This window comes from Gymnodraco acuticeps, unplaced genomic scaffold (assembly GCF_902827175.1).
Source record: "Gymnodraco acuticeps unplaced genomic scaffold, fGymAcu1.1, whole genome shotgun sequence".
NCBI classification, from domain to species: Eukaryota; Metazoa; Chordata; class Actinopteri; order Perciformes; family Bathydraconidae; genus Gymnodraco; species Gymnodraco acuticeps.
Window position 1 is genome coordinate 456 of NW_022991605.1, and position 15,962 is coordinate 16,417.

Here is a 15,962-nt window from a genome sequence, read left to right on the forward strand (position 1 = left end):
GTTTTAGCAATCATTATCATACAGTCATGCTGTAAAGAGCCTTATTAGACCCTCAGCTTCGCCCTTTTATAAAATAAACCAACCAAAAATATTGCTTATGTTTCATGTTATGTTTAAGAGTAATGAGATTAATTAAATAAATGTAGGATTGAGATGAGATGGATGAGATACAAAAAAAAAACACACAAACAGGAGATAATATATGATCGTCTTTATGAGCTCACACTGGGATGTCCATGCTATAAACTCACCTTTGTGTATTGGAATGAAAAACAAATTGTTAAGTGTGTTAATGCATTGGTACTTATAAACCTGATAACATGAATGTGTGTTTTCCTTTCAGAAATACAAGGAGTTTGAGCGGCCGTGCGGGTGGACGAGATTGATGGGCTGCGGCTGGTGAAGAGGCTGGCAGACGACATGGAGGAGATGTTTCACAAGAAAGCCGAGGCAATGAAGGTATTTATCTACCTGAATTCCTTAGAATACAGCAAAAATATTTCTAATTCAAATCCTTTCCCATAAAAACACAGAGAAAGGTCAATATGTCCTTGAAAATATTTACTTAATTTTATTCAGAACCATCTCCATTTGACATCTACTTTAGTACACAACAATTAAAATAACCACATAAATACAACTCAAAGTAAGTATAGAGATGTTGTATAAGTATATCTATTCCCAGAGAGGATGAGAGTGCAAAAGTAACTCGACTGAACTCGGTGAAATTACTTGGTAAAGCATTTATTTCACTCTGCTGACCCTCGTCTGAAGAAGTGCTGTAGTGTCACATTGCCACAGTTGAAACCAGACACCTCTTGCGTTGCTGTGTGTATGTGAGAGAGAGATATGTGAAAGAACGGGTGCTGTGGAGGAGGTGGGACGGGTGACAGACAGAGAGAGGCTTGTGAGCCACCAATCAGTGTCTGTGTCACTGTATTGATCTGCTCTGACCAAACATCAGTATCTAAGAGGCCACTTGAAGACCAAGCTCTAAACTAAAACTAACAACTTCTGTAAAATAATGTTTTTATTGTTTATTTTTTAATCCACTTTATTTATTTGACAGTTACAGTCAACAATTACCTTAAAGATTAATATTTTACAAGCAGACATATGATCTTCTTATCAAATATGCATTTATATCAAATGTAAGTATAAAATATCAAATATTTAAATCCAATAATTATGTGAACAAAATTACCATGATAGAAACCACTCTACATAATGAGTACCTAAACCGTGATTTATACTCTTAATACTTATTTTTACTTTAACTTCAGATTAGGGAAGCCATACTTTCATTCATTTTTGTGTATTTTTATAGCGTGTTATCTTAAAAGATCAGAATGTTTTATCCACCAAGGTTGTCAGTGTGCTTGAACATACTTTAGTTTGAACATGTTGTGTGTGTTGTGTGAGTGTGTGTGTGTGTGTGTGTGTGTGTGTGTGTGTGTGGTGTGGTGTGTGTGGGTGTGTGTGTGGTGTGTGTGTGTGTGTGTGTGTGTGTGTGTGTGTGTGTGTGGGCGGGCCAGCCGTGTACAGGGTGCTCTGCCTTTCTGGCTCCAGGTGATGGATCTTATCAGGACAACATGGTGATGTTAACAGAAATTGGATTTTTCTCTGAGAGTCTGGTCTAAGGATACCATCTAAGGGAGGAGAGGGGCATAGAAAGTGACAAACCATTTCCTTGCTTTAATTATATTTATGCTAGTGTTATTATCTCTTGTGTATCGTGCCTCTGACCACTGAGATTACAGGACCATAGTTGTTGCAGTCTCATAGTAACATTCCCCTTAAAAGCGTTCACTTCCTCCCGTCCATATGTACAAGAGTCATCACTGAGCACATATAGAAGCCTGGCATTTCAAGAATATGTATCCTATTCTAATACTATTATATAGAGATTAGATATATTCAATCGCACAACAGTTTTTTGTGTGTGCCATTCTCATGTCATGACTGTGATCAATCCCGGAGATATGAGGACTCAGTTGCTTCTTTAAAGCTACTTCCCCAAGAAGCCTGATCATTGTACATATCTGAGGGGTAGTGTGTTCAATTGTGTATGTGAAGTAAAGGTTATGGAGGTTAATGAGAAGACAAGATGGTACACTGGTCACAGAGTTGATGGAATTAGGCTTTAGTAAAGACAAATGAAAGCTATGGGAGGAACAGGAGGAATTAGAATTAGAATCAGAAACAGGTTTATTACCAGGTAGGTTTACACGTACGTTTAAACGAGGCATTTGACTTGGTGTCATGGTGCATAAAAACAAGAATTAAAAACACAGGTTGAGAACTAGAAAAATATTTAAAATAATAAAAAATATATAGTCAAATATAACAGTATTTACATTGCAATGGAATAAAATAGAGGAATAAAATATGGAATAAAAATCAGCTGTAATACAAAATAATGTTGTACATTGTGTTTACTGTAAGAAGAAAAAAGGAGTCAAAAAGAGGCTCCATGCCGAGACCTGTGGATAATTGAACCCCTGGTCCTCTGCTTTCATGAGTCCACTTCCTCCAACTGTCTCTTCCTCAACGCTGACAGTTGACCTTGTGATGAATTGTCACTTGAGAACATACAATGAAAGTGTCCATGAGTAATTTTCCATCTTTCTCTTCATCATTCTTCAATTTATCTCTGCTTTTATTTCCCAAACTCTCATCCATCTGTCTTAGTGTACGGTCTCGCTGCTCTCCTTAAGCACCCTTTGCTCCTTTGTCTGTCTCCCTTCTCTGCTCCGCCTCTTCTCATCTCTCTCCTTTTGCCAAAGTATGTGTGGCGCTTCAGCGATTCAATTTCCGTTCAGGCGCTCTCCCCTGTCCGTCAACGTGGTTTTATCTCCCCGTCGATTCCCCCTTTTTATCGCGTGACACCACCTGCTGAGAGACAGCAGCCTTTGCTGTAAAAAGGTTCACCTGTTTATGTATGTGTGCATAGTAGGCTAGTTGATGTGTTTAAAACAAATCGAAATGTTTAGGTGAGAGACATTTTGTGCTTTAATTCCTGTGTTTAGCTTCTCATCTGAAGAGAGAAAAAGGATATGGCCGAAAAACATTTTATATGATATGATTGGCCAATGAAACAATGTTTTAAAGTAAACATGTACATTCAACGGGCATTGTGTGTGTGTCCTTGTTAGTAGCTGAATCGACATGTTTGTGTATTAAACAGGGTTCGTACGGGTGCTTGAAATCCTTGAAAATGCTTGAGATTTGACGTGGTGTTTTCAAGGTTGGGAAAGTGCTTGAATTTTGGGAATGGTGCTTGAAATTGAGATAAAGTGCTTGAAAATGTAAATGCTTTACTTTTACAATAAATTGCTGTCTGACTGAATAGTTAGCTTTTTAGATTAAAAGAAAATAATTGCTTCGCTTCTACATAAAACAGCTCCGCTGCACCTTCCCGCGCTATGCGCGCGACCTGCAAGTGTTTGTGTTACGTGTGACCTGGGCATTCTGATGAGAGTGATAGATGACTGTGTGCCAGGAGGTTGCCGTTTCAACGAGCGTTGGCTAGCAGAAGACAAATACAAGCCATGGCTAAGACGAGGGTCAAGCCCACGAGTAGCCTCCTGCAAAGTTTGCAAACATAACGATGCGAGAGTCTGCGCTGACGAGCCACATGAAAGGTACGCCGTAGTAGAGCATTTTAGATTAGGCTAACGTTGCATGTTACGTTTGTTTAAGCTAACGTTTGCTAGCTGAATAGCGAACTCGATTGAGGGATAATAATAATTGCAGGGGATAAACGAGCCGGTTTTTAGTTTTTTTGCGGAGGGATCTAGATCGGCTTGAAGGCACATTATGCAATGTGCACATTATCCCGCTTATTACACGGCCACATTCTCAACAAAGTAACGACATGACTCCCAATATTAATTGAAATGCTTTTATGGATTTAGAAAACAGTATTGATTTAAATTGACATGCATCCGCTAAGAAAAGTAGTCCGTTGTTACTGTTTGAACTAACGTAGCAACGGCAGGAACTGCTTCGATAGTGTTTTTGAGGAGCTTTTTGATTACAGATTTGAAAACATCGTTGCTTGCTTTAAAAGTAGCACAATTCATTATGTCAAACCTTGGAAAGTATCTAGATATCCCTGCCTTAATGCCAAAGTAACTGGCAACTGAATATGTGTCGCCGTTTGATGTCTATGTCTGGACCGCTGCGTAAAAAGGAGGGTTTCTGCCCCATTACTTCTCTTCTTACTTCTATAAAAATAAAACACGGAGGACGGAGATTCTCCCCCTCTTCTGAAAGCCCAGCAGCTGATCTCAAAGCACGCTCCCCTCTCCTGCAGGGGGGCGTGGTCAGCTGCAGCTCACAGAATCAGCCCCTGCAAAAACAGCGCTGGAAAGAGCAAATAGAGCGAAATGAGGCATGGCTAAAATGCAGGATCTTTTTGGTCTATATAGTCTTCTATATTTTTTTATATACAAAAACTATATTTATATACTTTATATAGGTCGATACAGTAGCCCCTTTTCTTTTAAATAGTTTTTATAGGTGTTGCTATTTGTTTTGTGTAGCGTGGTTCTACAAGCAAGTCAATGCATTCATTGGGTGGTATCAGAGAGTTACACGGGTCTGTAAATGCAATGAAAACAATTGGCCACAGCAAATCATTTATATTAAACATGTAATTTTTACTTTTGAATACTTCAGTACAAAGGATGTATTGAATAATTTAAGTGATATATGTGTACAAATATAAATCATTAGTCAAAACAGGGCTACATTTGATTTAATTAAAAGGTATAATATGTGGTAAACTGAAGAGCCGTTTGGGAGCCGAAAGAGCCGGCTCTTCTTGGTGAGCCGAGCCAAATGATCCGGCTCACCAAGAAGAGCCGGAATTCCCATCACTAGTGTTCAGAGGATGAAGCACTCACGGCATTTCGTGTTATAGTCACGAAATATAATCTATTGATTCGACACAGAGCGATTTTGAAAGCAATGTATTTCTACTGGTAGTATGTTTCGTACCTAAACCAAATGTAACTTGCTCTATCGAAATCAGTCACATTGACCCGAAGACACATTTTCGTTTGTATTACTGGTCTGGGGGAAGCTCGCGAGTGTGTGTGTGTGTATTTTTGCGTTTGTGTACCGGGGAAACACTCACAAGAAACACCGGCTGTTGTTATGCTTGCTGTGATGTTACATTAGTCCGTTCTCTGCTTGTAATTATGCCGTTACAAGCTTCAAAGTTGTATTTATCATCTGAATTTGCCGAAACAAGTTTAATATTCTGAAAGCCAATACTTTGTTTATTTGAAAACAGATGAAAACAAACTGTCTTTTATATAAAATTGAAGTATTATACAAGTAAAACTACATTTTGCTTTAATCCCATGTAATTGTAGAATGAACACAGTCTTCCTTTGAAGATGTATAAGTCAGGTGTCTTGAGTAGTCAAAATTACCTTGTGGATTTACTCCAGGTGGAACTAAAGTCTGATTTAACACTTGATTATATTTCACATCATTCATCCACATCTGTGAAGTAACTAAAGGTATTAAATACATGTAGTGGAGTAAAAGTACACCATTTACCTCTGACTTATGTTCACTTCCAACATAAAAGTACCTCAAAAATAGTAATCAATAATGTATTGAAAAGTTATTTGGCTGATTGTTTTATATCGGCTCAGACAGGTTATATGGGAGGCCCAGTCTACGTACAGGTCACTCCTTTTGAAATATTAAACTTAGTTTTCTTTTCTTTAATTTTTCATCCTCGTGTAGAATGCTATCACGAAACACACATTTGGTTGTTTATAGCATAAAGAACATCTGATTTAATGTGAGGTAGGGAAATAATCATTTGAGTATGTGTATATAAATATGTAATTTACTTGAAAAGCTGGAAAATGCACCTTGAAAATGCTTGAAAAGTACTTGAATTTGACTTTGGAAAAGGTGTAAGAACCCTGATTAAAGTGTTTATTCCTGGGCTCAGCAAACATCTCAGCTCGCCATTGTTACTCTTTTAATTACTATAACCTTTATCAGTTCCTGAGATGTTGGTATTTTATCATTTTCTGGCAGACATCAGCTCCTCTCCTCTCCTCTTTCAATCTCTCCTCCAAAAAGCTTGTCTTCAGGCTGGAAATTGTGGAAACGGCAGACGTTTAAAAGAAATAGTGAACATGTTGTTATCGAAGTTGAAAGGCATGAAGCTATTGTAATGCCCTCTTTGAAGTCAAGCACGCCTGTGTTTCATGTGACAAATGCACTTCAAAGCAGAGTGGATGCCTTGCTGCTAGGGATGTTTCTCCTGTAATGGCATTCGGCCTCTGCATGCTTTGTACCTGCTGATATCATTTACCTGTGGCAGCTACGCCTCTATAGGCCTCAACATGATTACCAGTGTAGTGCAGGGGAAGTCTGCATGGGTGTATGTTAGAAATAAAAAGGCACACAAAGGACTTTAAATGGAATTTCTCTGCCAGCAAAACCTTTTATGAAATTTAATTTTCATTTGCTGACATATACAAGGAACATAAATTCAGCATTTCAGCAATGCTGATTAGTTCAGACTTGGGTCTTATTTAAGCTTTTTCTTCTTTTCTGGTAATAGTAACATTGCAGTTTTCTTACGAGTACGTGACAAAGCTTATTGACCAAGTTATTTTTCTTTGTGATATTATGACTATTTTGTTGAACTCCTGTTGTTCTCACATTAATAAAACATGTCAAAACAGAACAACCTTGATGTTACTCCAAATACACGTTTTGATTCCTTTGTCATTTATACAATATATAAGAGCTGAACTTGCTTATCAAGGAATTGTCCACGTTTGTCGGTAGTTCTGATCAGGATTATAACGGTGTGGTCTGGCTCTGCAGTCTTGTCCTCCTCCGTGACATACCACACTGTCACACTGAGCTGACAGGACGGCTCCCCTCATTTCCCTAGCTGTCCTCAGTCTCATATCATTGCCATGTGTGTGTGTGTGTTTGTATGTGTGTGTGTGTGTGTGGGTCTGTTAAGACTGATGGCTACTAATGAAGAGGTAGAGTTGTGACATGTACTGGCTGCCTCTGCCTTGTCGCTGGTTGTATTCCTGTCACCAAGAAGTAAGAGAGATGAGATTGTTTTCTACAGTGATGAAATGGGGGATGATGAAAGCAAGACGAGGAAAGGTAAATAAAAAAAAGAGATCAAAAGTTCAGTCGAGGCATGAAATAAAAGTGTGGGTTAAGCACTTCATATTCGCTTTATATTCCCTTGGGTCAGCAGAACTGCTGAGAACCTGTCAAGTATTGATTATTGGGACTTGATATTTCAAAGCACACTACCCCCCCTCTCTCAGTCTTTCCCTTTGTATCCGTCTTTCCACTATGCTTTGACTACTTGGCTTGTACCCAATCTAAATGTGCAAAACAGAGGAGGTAAAGTGTCACAGAGCACTTTTCCATTTTGTTGATGCTGCAACTCTTCTCTGGCTGGTTTGACAATATTAATTGCTGTCCTCAGTGTTATTGATGGGCTGACCTGATCCAATCCTGCTCAACACAGCTCAGGCCTCCACGGATCAGGCCCCTGGCAGAACCAAGACCCACAGGACATGCCCTGATTCAGCAGTCCAAGGCTTAGTTAGCATTCCTCTTGCAACAGAGGAACACCTATACATCTGGCCAAGCAGAAGCATGCCAAATTATTCAAGAGAAAAAGGGTAGCATATTTTATATAAGGTTGTGCATATATTCTAGCCATACTGTAGTTAAAGCTTCAAACATTTAGAGACATTTAGAGGTGAAAAGTTTATACATGCAGGCAAAGCTGATTATATGGGTCGCTGCGAATTGTGCATGACATATCAACTCTGTTACTTAAATGTACTGGTAAATGTTTCCCTAAAGATAGTTGTATAATAAAACAAGGAGTTAAGTACAAATGCAGGCTGAACCAACAGCACACAGCATCTCTGGGAATGTTTTTATGCAAGTTTATTTAGAACTGGAGTTGACTGTGGTCTTGTTCTCTGCTACCTCAGGAGAACATTCAGATTCAGGCCACTGCCCTCCCCTCCTCTTGGTGGAGGGAATTTGCCGAGGCAAGGCTTAATGCACTGCTTTAAAAAAGTCTAAGACTTCCTCTACCAGTCAATAATGTATGTGACCCACCGTCCACCTCTCCTCTGCTTCTCTGCCAGCGGTTGTTAGCATACCTCAGCTCTCTATGACAGCTTTCACCAACTTTCACGGCTCTAGTGTTGCATTCATAATGGATAGGAATTTATTAAGGTCAATGGCTTCATACGTCAGGATACCAAACAGCAAGTACGGCACAAAAACAATAGGCCAATCATGTTGACAGCTAAATGAAGGGGATCGTTTATGAACTTTTGAAAGTGTAAACAAGCTGAAACCTTTGTCAGGAAAATCATAATCTTAGGATGTCAGATAATGAAAGGGTTAGGTACTGAGTCCAAATGTCAGAGAAATTGAATGGGCGGGCGAAAGGAGACAGGAGGAAATATAAAAAACATAGGAACGGAAAATAGGTTTAATCCAGGGGCAAGACATCCCTTTGACTTCAACACGGAAGGATCTGGAAGAACATTGGAAAGTGCGATTTTTTTTTCCGGCTCAAAAAGTCAGGCCAAAAGTGATCAGAGAAAATACGATTCTGTCTCAAACAGGGACCCAAATCTGATTAAATACCTGTTTGTCAAGCAATATTAGTCAGAGCTGAATTTATAAATGATCTTGTTGCTGTAATTTCTTTTTTAAAGGCCATCATTTTCTGTGTTTCCTCACCTCCGCCAACCTGACTTAAAAGTCAGGTTGGCTTTAAAAGTATCATAGAAAGTGCTGTCAAAGCACTGGGGGGGGGGGGGGGCTAGATGAGAACTTGTGAACTCCAAAACACATTTTGATGCTGTGGTTTGATTAAAGGACAAATAACAAATGAAACGAGCCAGAGTAATAAAATTCACAATTGAGTCTGATTCCAAAGTAGATCAGTCCGATCTGGTCTAATCAGGTTTGAGTGAGGAAAACCATCAGGGATCTGTAATCTGGTAAAGAGATGCCAGACCTTTTCTACTATCGCTACAAATCTAATCCAGTTGCCCCAGCAAGTCTCGTTAGCTCTGTGTGAGGCTTTTACCCTGTCAGCTGAAGTGAAGGCTTGTGAATGTGCATGTTTGTGTAAGAGCGTGTGTTTTCAGGGAGACAACAGGGACTGCCTCTCTGACTGTGCCAGGTTTTAATTATTGCTGTCATCTCATACCAACCCCAGCCTTGACAGAATGACTTTTTACTGCATCATACACTTTGGCAGGCTAATTTAAACTATATGCTAGACACACACAAACACATGCAGATAGACAGCACACACATCAGCGTACGCCCCACAACAACATAACATACACACAAAGACAAACGCACCACCTGGAGTGTTCATCCTGGTGATAGGCTGGAATTGAAATTCACAGGAGTGAGTAGTACATACTTATCTCTAATCTGTTTTTCCAATTGAAAAACTCCCTGCTACTATGCAAGTTATTTTTACCCTAAGCGTTTTCCACTCCTGTCTTCCTGCATGGTTAGTTATACTACTCGGATATAATGTGCCAGAATAGATCCTTCAAAGGGGGAATCAAGTGCTTAAATGTTCACGAGAGATTACATAACATGGGACGTGTGATGTAGAGGTAATGTTGTGTGATTGTTAACGCTAGGTGTTTCCTCCTATGTACACATATGGTAGATTAATAGACTCAATCACAGGAGAGCTACATTAAACATTCCATAATGAGGCGCATTTTTCAGGCCATTGTACATTTGCATATGGATGCACACACACGCCTCAAATTCATTTAGATTTCATCATTCACACATTTATATACCTACTCTCACATTCAATGATTGACATTTTCAAACACGCCTGTAAGACAAAATTGGTCAAAGGGCTAATATCTTAACAGGTGTCAGCTGAGAAAAACATTTTAAATTGCAAACACACACACCATCAACCACTCCACAAATGCTGAAAAGTGTGTTTTAATCGACACTAGCTTCACAGCCTGACATTTCGCTGAGAGTGTGGGGCTAAGTGTGCAGACCTTTAGAGAATGTTATTCTCTCATTCCTCTCTCATCCTCCCTTTATTCCACCATCCTTATCTGTGTTTGTTCTGAGTGCATGCTTTGTTGTGGATTTCAAGCAGATGCCCCTTCCTCAGGTATTGTGGTGCCTTTCAATTGCCTGATGTACACGTGCTTTCACACAGGCAAGATATTTCTTTTTGATTTAAAAAAAGATCTAAGAAGTCCAGGCCAGCGAGGACACAGAGGCCTTAACTGTGTCTTCTGCTGTTCTCTTATCAGACCAGGAAGCAATCAGAATGTATCCATGAATTGATAGCCGAATTGAGCCAAGCATAGAATGATATGCAATGATATGCAATGGCCAGGTGTGTTGCTATGGTGAAGAAAATGATGGCCAGGATCTAGATTTCGGCGTTCACTTCCCAAAACAGCCTGTCTGCCTGCACGCACACGGGCACGCACGCACGCACGCCAGCACGCACGCACGCACGCACGCACGCACGCACACACACACACACCACACACACACACACACACACACACACACCACACACACACACACACACACACACACACACACACACACACACACACACACACACACACACACACACAGAGCCATGCATGTACACACAAGGCTCAGCTGAAATAAGCCGGGCTGATTGCAGTACTTTTACGGGTAAAGCCATTTGAATGGAAATGCGAAATGGAAGTGAATTACCAGAACTCATAGACACCAGGGCCAGCTGTGAATGAGGGAAATTACTTGCTATGAGAACATACCATGCAAATCACAGTAGGAAATAGAACGAAGTGCCTGTGTGTGAATGTGAGAAGCTGTTACACAATAATCTTCCACCAGGCTTTTCCCTTTAGCCTGTTTGAATGGCTGATCTATGCCAAGCAATATTATTTTAGATTTTTCTTTATTCAGTACGATTTCCTCAGAGTTAAATCGGTTACATCGTCAAGTAGCAAAACCTACACCAGAGCTCCTCGATGCTGTTGTCCTCAGACCCTTCCTTTACACCAGGGGTGTCAAACTCAACTTCATCGCGGGCCACATTCACATAAAGGTTGCACTCAAAGGGCCGGTTGTAACTATATAAATATATAATATAGATATAAAATAATGTATTATATTACATTATTGCCTCTGAATTGGATTATTATCGGATAGGATAATAACTTAGTAATTAACTACGTCTGAAAGCAGAAGTCCAGGGCAAATAATTGCAAGTCTCTTCAGTGCGCATGTCACAAAACGAGATGCATTGTGGGACATGTAGTTTATGGGCAACCTGCTGTAAAGTGGCATGTAACCGTATAATACACTTATTATATTCTTTGCAAGCTCTTGCGGGGCCACATAAAATGAAGTCGCGGGCCAGATTTGGCCCCCGGGTCTTGAGTTTGAGACCCCTGCTTTATACCTTCTTTACAAAAAACGGTATCGTTTCTTCACCTCACCCATGGTCACATAAGTTCTTTACATACTCTTATGTTGCATCCTCAGTGTCAATACCTCTGTTACAGCTTTTTAAGCCTCTTGTTGCACAGAAAACGACCCCAAACTGAAAAATGACAAGCTAAATAAATAGTTTGAAGCACATTAAACACATCCAACAGTAGATCAAATCATACTTCTTTCCCTGTCAAGACAGTTGCCAGCTCAAAAAGACTCAATTTCAATGACTCATTATAGACAATTAACTCAGATTTGGATTCAATACACCATAAACGACCCCAGCTAACTCTCTCTGTTGCCCCTCACCTTCTGGTGTTGCTTTACAAACACATTTGTTTTCTTCACATGATTGAACCCATGCTCTTGTGCTTCTTTACCATGTCATCCATCTCCAGCACACATCATGCCGCAAAAATCATCTGCCTCCCTACCTCCAATCTCTCAAACATGACAGAGCCATGCCGCGCCCTGCACCCTAATAGCAAATGACTCTCATCACCCCCTCAGTCCACTCCTCACAGTATTGCTTTCTGGTCTTAGATACATGACTTTAAAATACATAATAAGAAGAAGATGTTGCTTTAGCAGTAGCTTTGTCCCTGAACAAACATCTTAGCATATTTGAATGCATAAATGTATATATAGGTATATATTGGGATATATAGCTGAGGCATACATGTGTATGTCTACACTTCAGTCTATGCACCTACGTGTATATTTATCTGTTGTGTATAGCTTGTTCTTGTGTTGAACGTGCATACCCATATTCACTAGTGCTGAAACGCTACATTGAATGGTGCTTTTAATTTTGCTCACCTGTGCTGATGACAGAACAACCGAGAAACCTGCTTCTGGCTGTTTTATAAACAAGCAAACTGTTAGTTGCCTTTCTAGAACTCTAGTAGATAATATATGTTGAATACAAACAGAATTTAATTGAATACATCGGCCCATTGTCAGGATACCAGTTCCATTTATTTAAGAGAGTGTGTGTGCATGTGTAAAACAGCATGAAGTGGTGATGGAGTTTTTTGTAGTACTGTCTAAGGACCCCAGGTAGTCATTTCCTCTAATGCTAAACCATTTAAGGAAATAGCCTCATTCCACGAGATGGCCAAATGTCTGTCCGTTATCTGTATATATATTAATGTGTGTGTGGTTGTGTGTCCTTAGGGCTTGCAGAGTTGTTCTAGTGCTAAGGGGTACTTATACAGCCAATGGTAAAGCTAATTTTATGTAGCTGTTTCTCTTTTTCACACCCTGTTTTTTCTTCTCCCCCCCCCTCCTGTAGAGACTGGTAGAGGCAGCAGAGGAAGCCCACCTACAGCATGAAGAGGATCCAGACCTACAGGTATGTGTAAATATATCCACATCTCCAGTATAATCTGACCACATCAATATTATTACAATGGATGGGTTCATTCCCTGTTCTTGTAAGCTAATAACGAAATCATGTTCAAATGTATCCATGACAAGCCAGAGCTTCTGTGATCGGACCCCAGTGAGAGAAAGGGTTCAGAGAATAAAAAGGCCCTCTGTAACAGAACAGAGGAGAGACAGCGAGAAAAGGCATTAGGAATCGTGTTCTGCAGTCTGTTTCGCTTCACTAAGCTTAACAGTGTTTTCTCTTTTAAAAGTGTATTTGTCCACTTCTCTCTATAATCATTTTGGCAGCATACGTCTCGGTCTACTGCAGACACCCTATCAGGTTTTCACAGTCCCACACCAAAACTGACAAACAAACAAACATGCAAATAAAGACGATTATATAAACAAGACTTTTTTTAAATAATTGAACAAACGAAAATCCTTCCCAACAAGCGATCATTTTCCTGTGGATTTATGGGTCGCTCTAGTTTAATTATGCAACAAATCTAGGCAAAACAACACATAGAAAAGTGAGACACGACATCTTGCTAATAGACTAATTAGAAAGGTTTCTCATGAAAGTCATCACATATAGAGATGTGTATGCATGCAGGGGGTAGACAACTATTTAGAATGACTGAGAGCTTATGAGGAGATCATGAGGAGTTGTTTTAAAGCCATACATGAATCACAAAAGTCATGTGTTCAATATCCTGAGAAGTAGGCCTCGCTCTTTGTAATTTAGAGAATCGTATCTGGATTTCAATTGGTGCAGAGTACTGCAAGGCATTTCATAATTTTGCACATATCCGAAAGAAACGTTGTAATGTTGTATTAACTCAACTCGTGTGTGGCTATTGCTCTGTGTTCAATGCTTTGGTGCACTTTGGGTCTGGCATGCTTTGTCAGTGTGTGCCAAAAAGATATTGGAAATGCAAGGTGCCAAAAATTGTTTCCATGGTTTTCTCCAAGTAAGTTGACCTTACGTTCTGGATGGGAGCTATTGTGAATTAGGGTCGGGGTTCACTAGTTTTGGACAGAACTTTCCTCTGGTCATAGATTCAATTTTTCAATTGACAAAAGCTGGCCCAACATATTTTAGTTTCTTTAGTTTGGTTGTGTATTGCTACTAGTATCGTCATTGCTTTTAGGAGAAGTTGACAAGTTGCTTATATTCAAAATGCCCTAATGGAAAATTATGCAATTTCTTTAGGCCTGTTCTCTATATTAATAGATACAGTTATTTGATTGAAATTGAATGCCTATTACCATTATTATTTTTTGTAATTATTGAATCATTCAGTTACAGTACCTTCTACTCCTCCCATTTCGATTAGGTTAATTCAGGAGTTTGATGTTTAATCATCAGTCTCAGATAAACATATATTCTGCTCAGTAAGGGCATCATGATTGTGTCTACAGATGTATGATAGTCATTTCTAAACACTAAATTGTTTGTGGGATGCATCTTACATACAGTATATTGTCATATGTAAAGACATTAATCCTCAGTTTTAAAGCTGAACATTACTGTTTGAGAACACATTTTTAGAGTTTGAAACATAAACCCTAAATTATAAATTGTATTATATCATTGTTATATTCCTACAAAACAATTCTAAAACATGTAAACTACTCCCTGGGAGTTCCAGACTCATTTCTGCAGACTTGGGTCCGAATGATGCAGCTAATCATATCTGCATGTACACAGCCTCAAACCCAGCCTCTGCTCTCATGGTTCTGCCTCAAATCCATTTGAGCAGCTTTAATTTTTAGAGTGCAGCTTTGTAGTGTGTGTGTGTCTGTGTGTGAGTGTGTGTTTGTGTGCATGTGTGTGAGGGAGGGAGAGAGAGAGAGGGTGCATTTGTGTCTTTCAAAACAGAGTTTATAAAAGTAGGAGGGGCAAGTGCAGAAACTTGAGTTTTAAAGAGGAAATGTGATGGAAAGCCGACTTGGGAGTGTTTTCTGCTAAACTACTTATAAAGTGTATGTGTGGCTAGCGTTATGTGTGTGTGTCTGTGCCCGTGGTGGTTGGTGTTTACTCTGTCAGCTCTTTAAAGCATTACAGTGAATGCCCGGTGGTTTTATCTTCTGTCATAGACCATTTAAGTGGATCAATTACTAAATGTAACCACTAACTGTCCAGCTCTTTATCTTTCCCTCCGCTTAACACATGTATTCCCTGTTTGAAGGCATATCCCACAACGTAGCACGTTAAAAATGCTTCTGAGAGGAGCAAGACTTGGTGTGAACCTATTTGTTTAAGATGGTGTTAATCAACGTATGATTATTCAGCAAATATTTAGATTGTAAATGAATTGTTTCACACATTTTCAAGAATAAACTCCAAACGATAATGAGGATACACTGTTATTAAATGTTGAATCAATTTATTAAGAAAATACTTAATTGATAATAATCATTAGCTGCAGGCTTACAGATAACGCAACATCACAATGAGATACTGCGGCTTTAGTGGTGTTTGATGTAAGAAAAATAAATAAGCTGCTGTTCCTAGCATAGAGTTTAAGCTGGATACAAAAATTCCTCTGTCAAGAGAATTTTGCACTGAAAAATAAGGGTTCCACATTTAGACCATAATGCAAACCATTCAGACATATCTTAATTAAACTGTTTGCAATGCTCTCCCTCAAAATGATGGCCATACAAAGTGTAATGTAACCACTAGAATCGCACAAGTACAATCTGGTTTGAACATCATTATGGAAAATAAGTATACCACCAATACAACACATACACCAGGAGATCAGTCAGTAAAGGAAATGGTTATATTTAATCAAAATATGTATTTGTCTTCCTGTGTTTGTATGTTTATTAGCCAACAACCATCTCCTGTTGGTCCAGTAAGAGTACCACCTGCTCCTCATTGGACAGTGAGGAAACTCTCAACAGACATTCACTGCAGTACGCACCCTCATCAAACTGAACACATCAATTTAGAGAAGCTGTTCAAACACGCATGCAAGTGGAGTACATCATAAATGTTGTAAATGTGAGTTTGTGCTGTATACTTTTATTAATCT

At 39.3% G+C, this 15,962-nt stretch overlaps 1 protein-coding gene across 1 annotated transcript in view; it reads left to right on the forward strand.

Moving 5' to 3' along the window:
• Nucleotides 1-343: 343 nt before the first annotated feature.
• LOC117533998 (voltage-dependent calcium channel subunit alpha-2/delta-3-like) overlaps nucleotides 344-15,962 on the forward strand; it is a gene marked incomplete at both ends in the record, with an annotated part of 90,261 nt that continues 74,642 nt past the window's right edge. Inside the window, 3 exon segments of the mRNA XM_034198030.1 lie at nucleotides 344-362; nucleotides 365-459; nucleotides 12,842-12,901. Of these exon segments, the coding sequence (XP_034053921.1) occupies nucleotides 344-362; nucleotides 365-459; nucleotides 12,842-12,901 (174 nt within the window).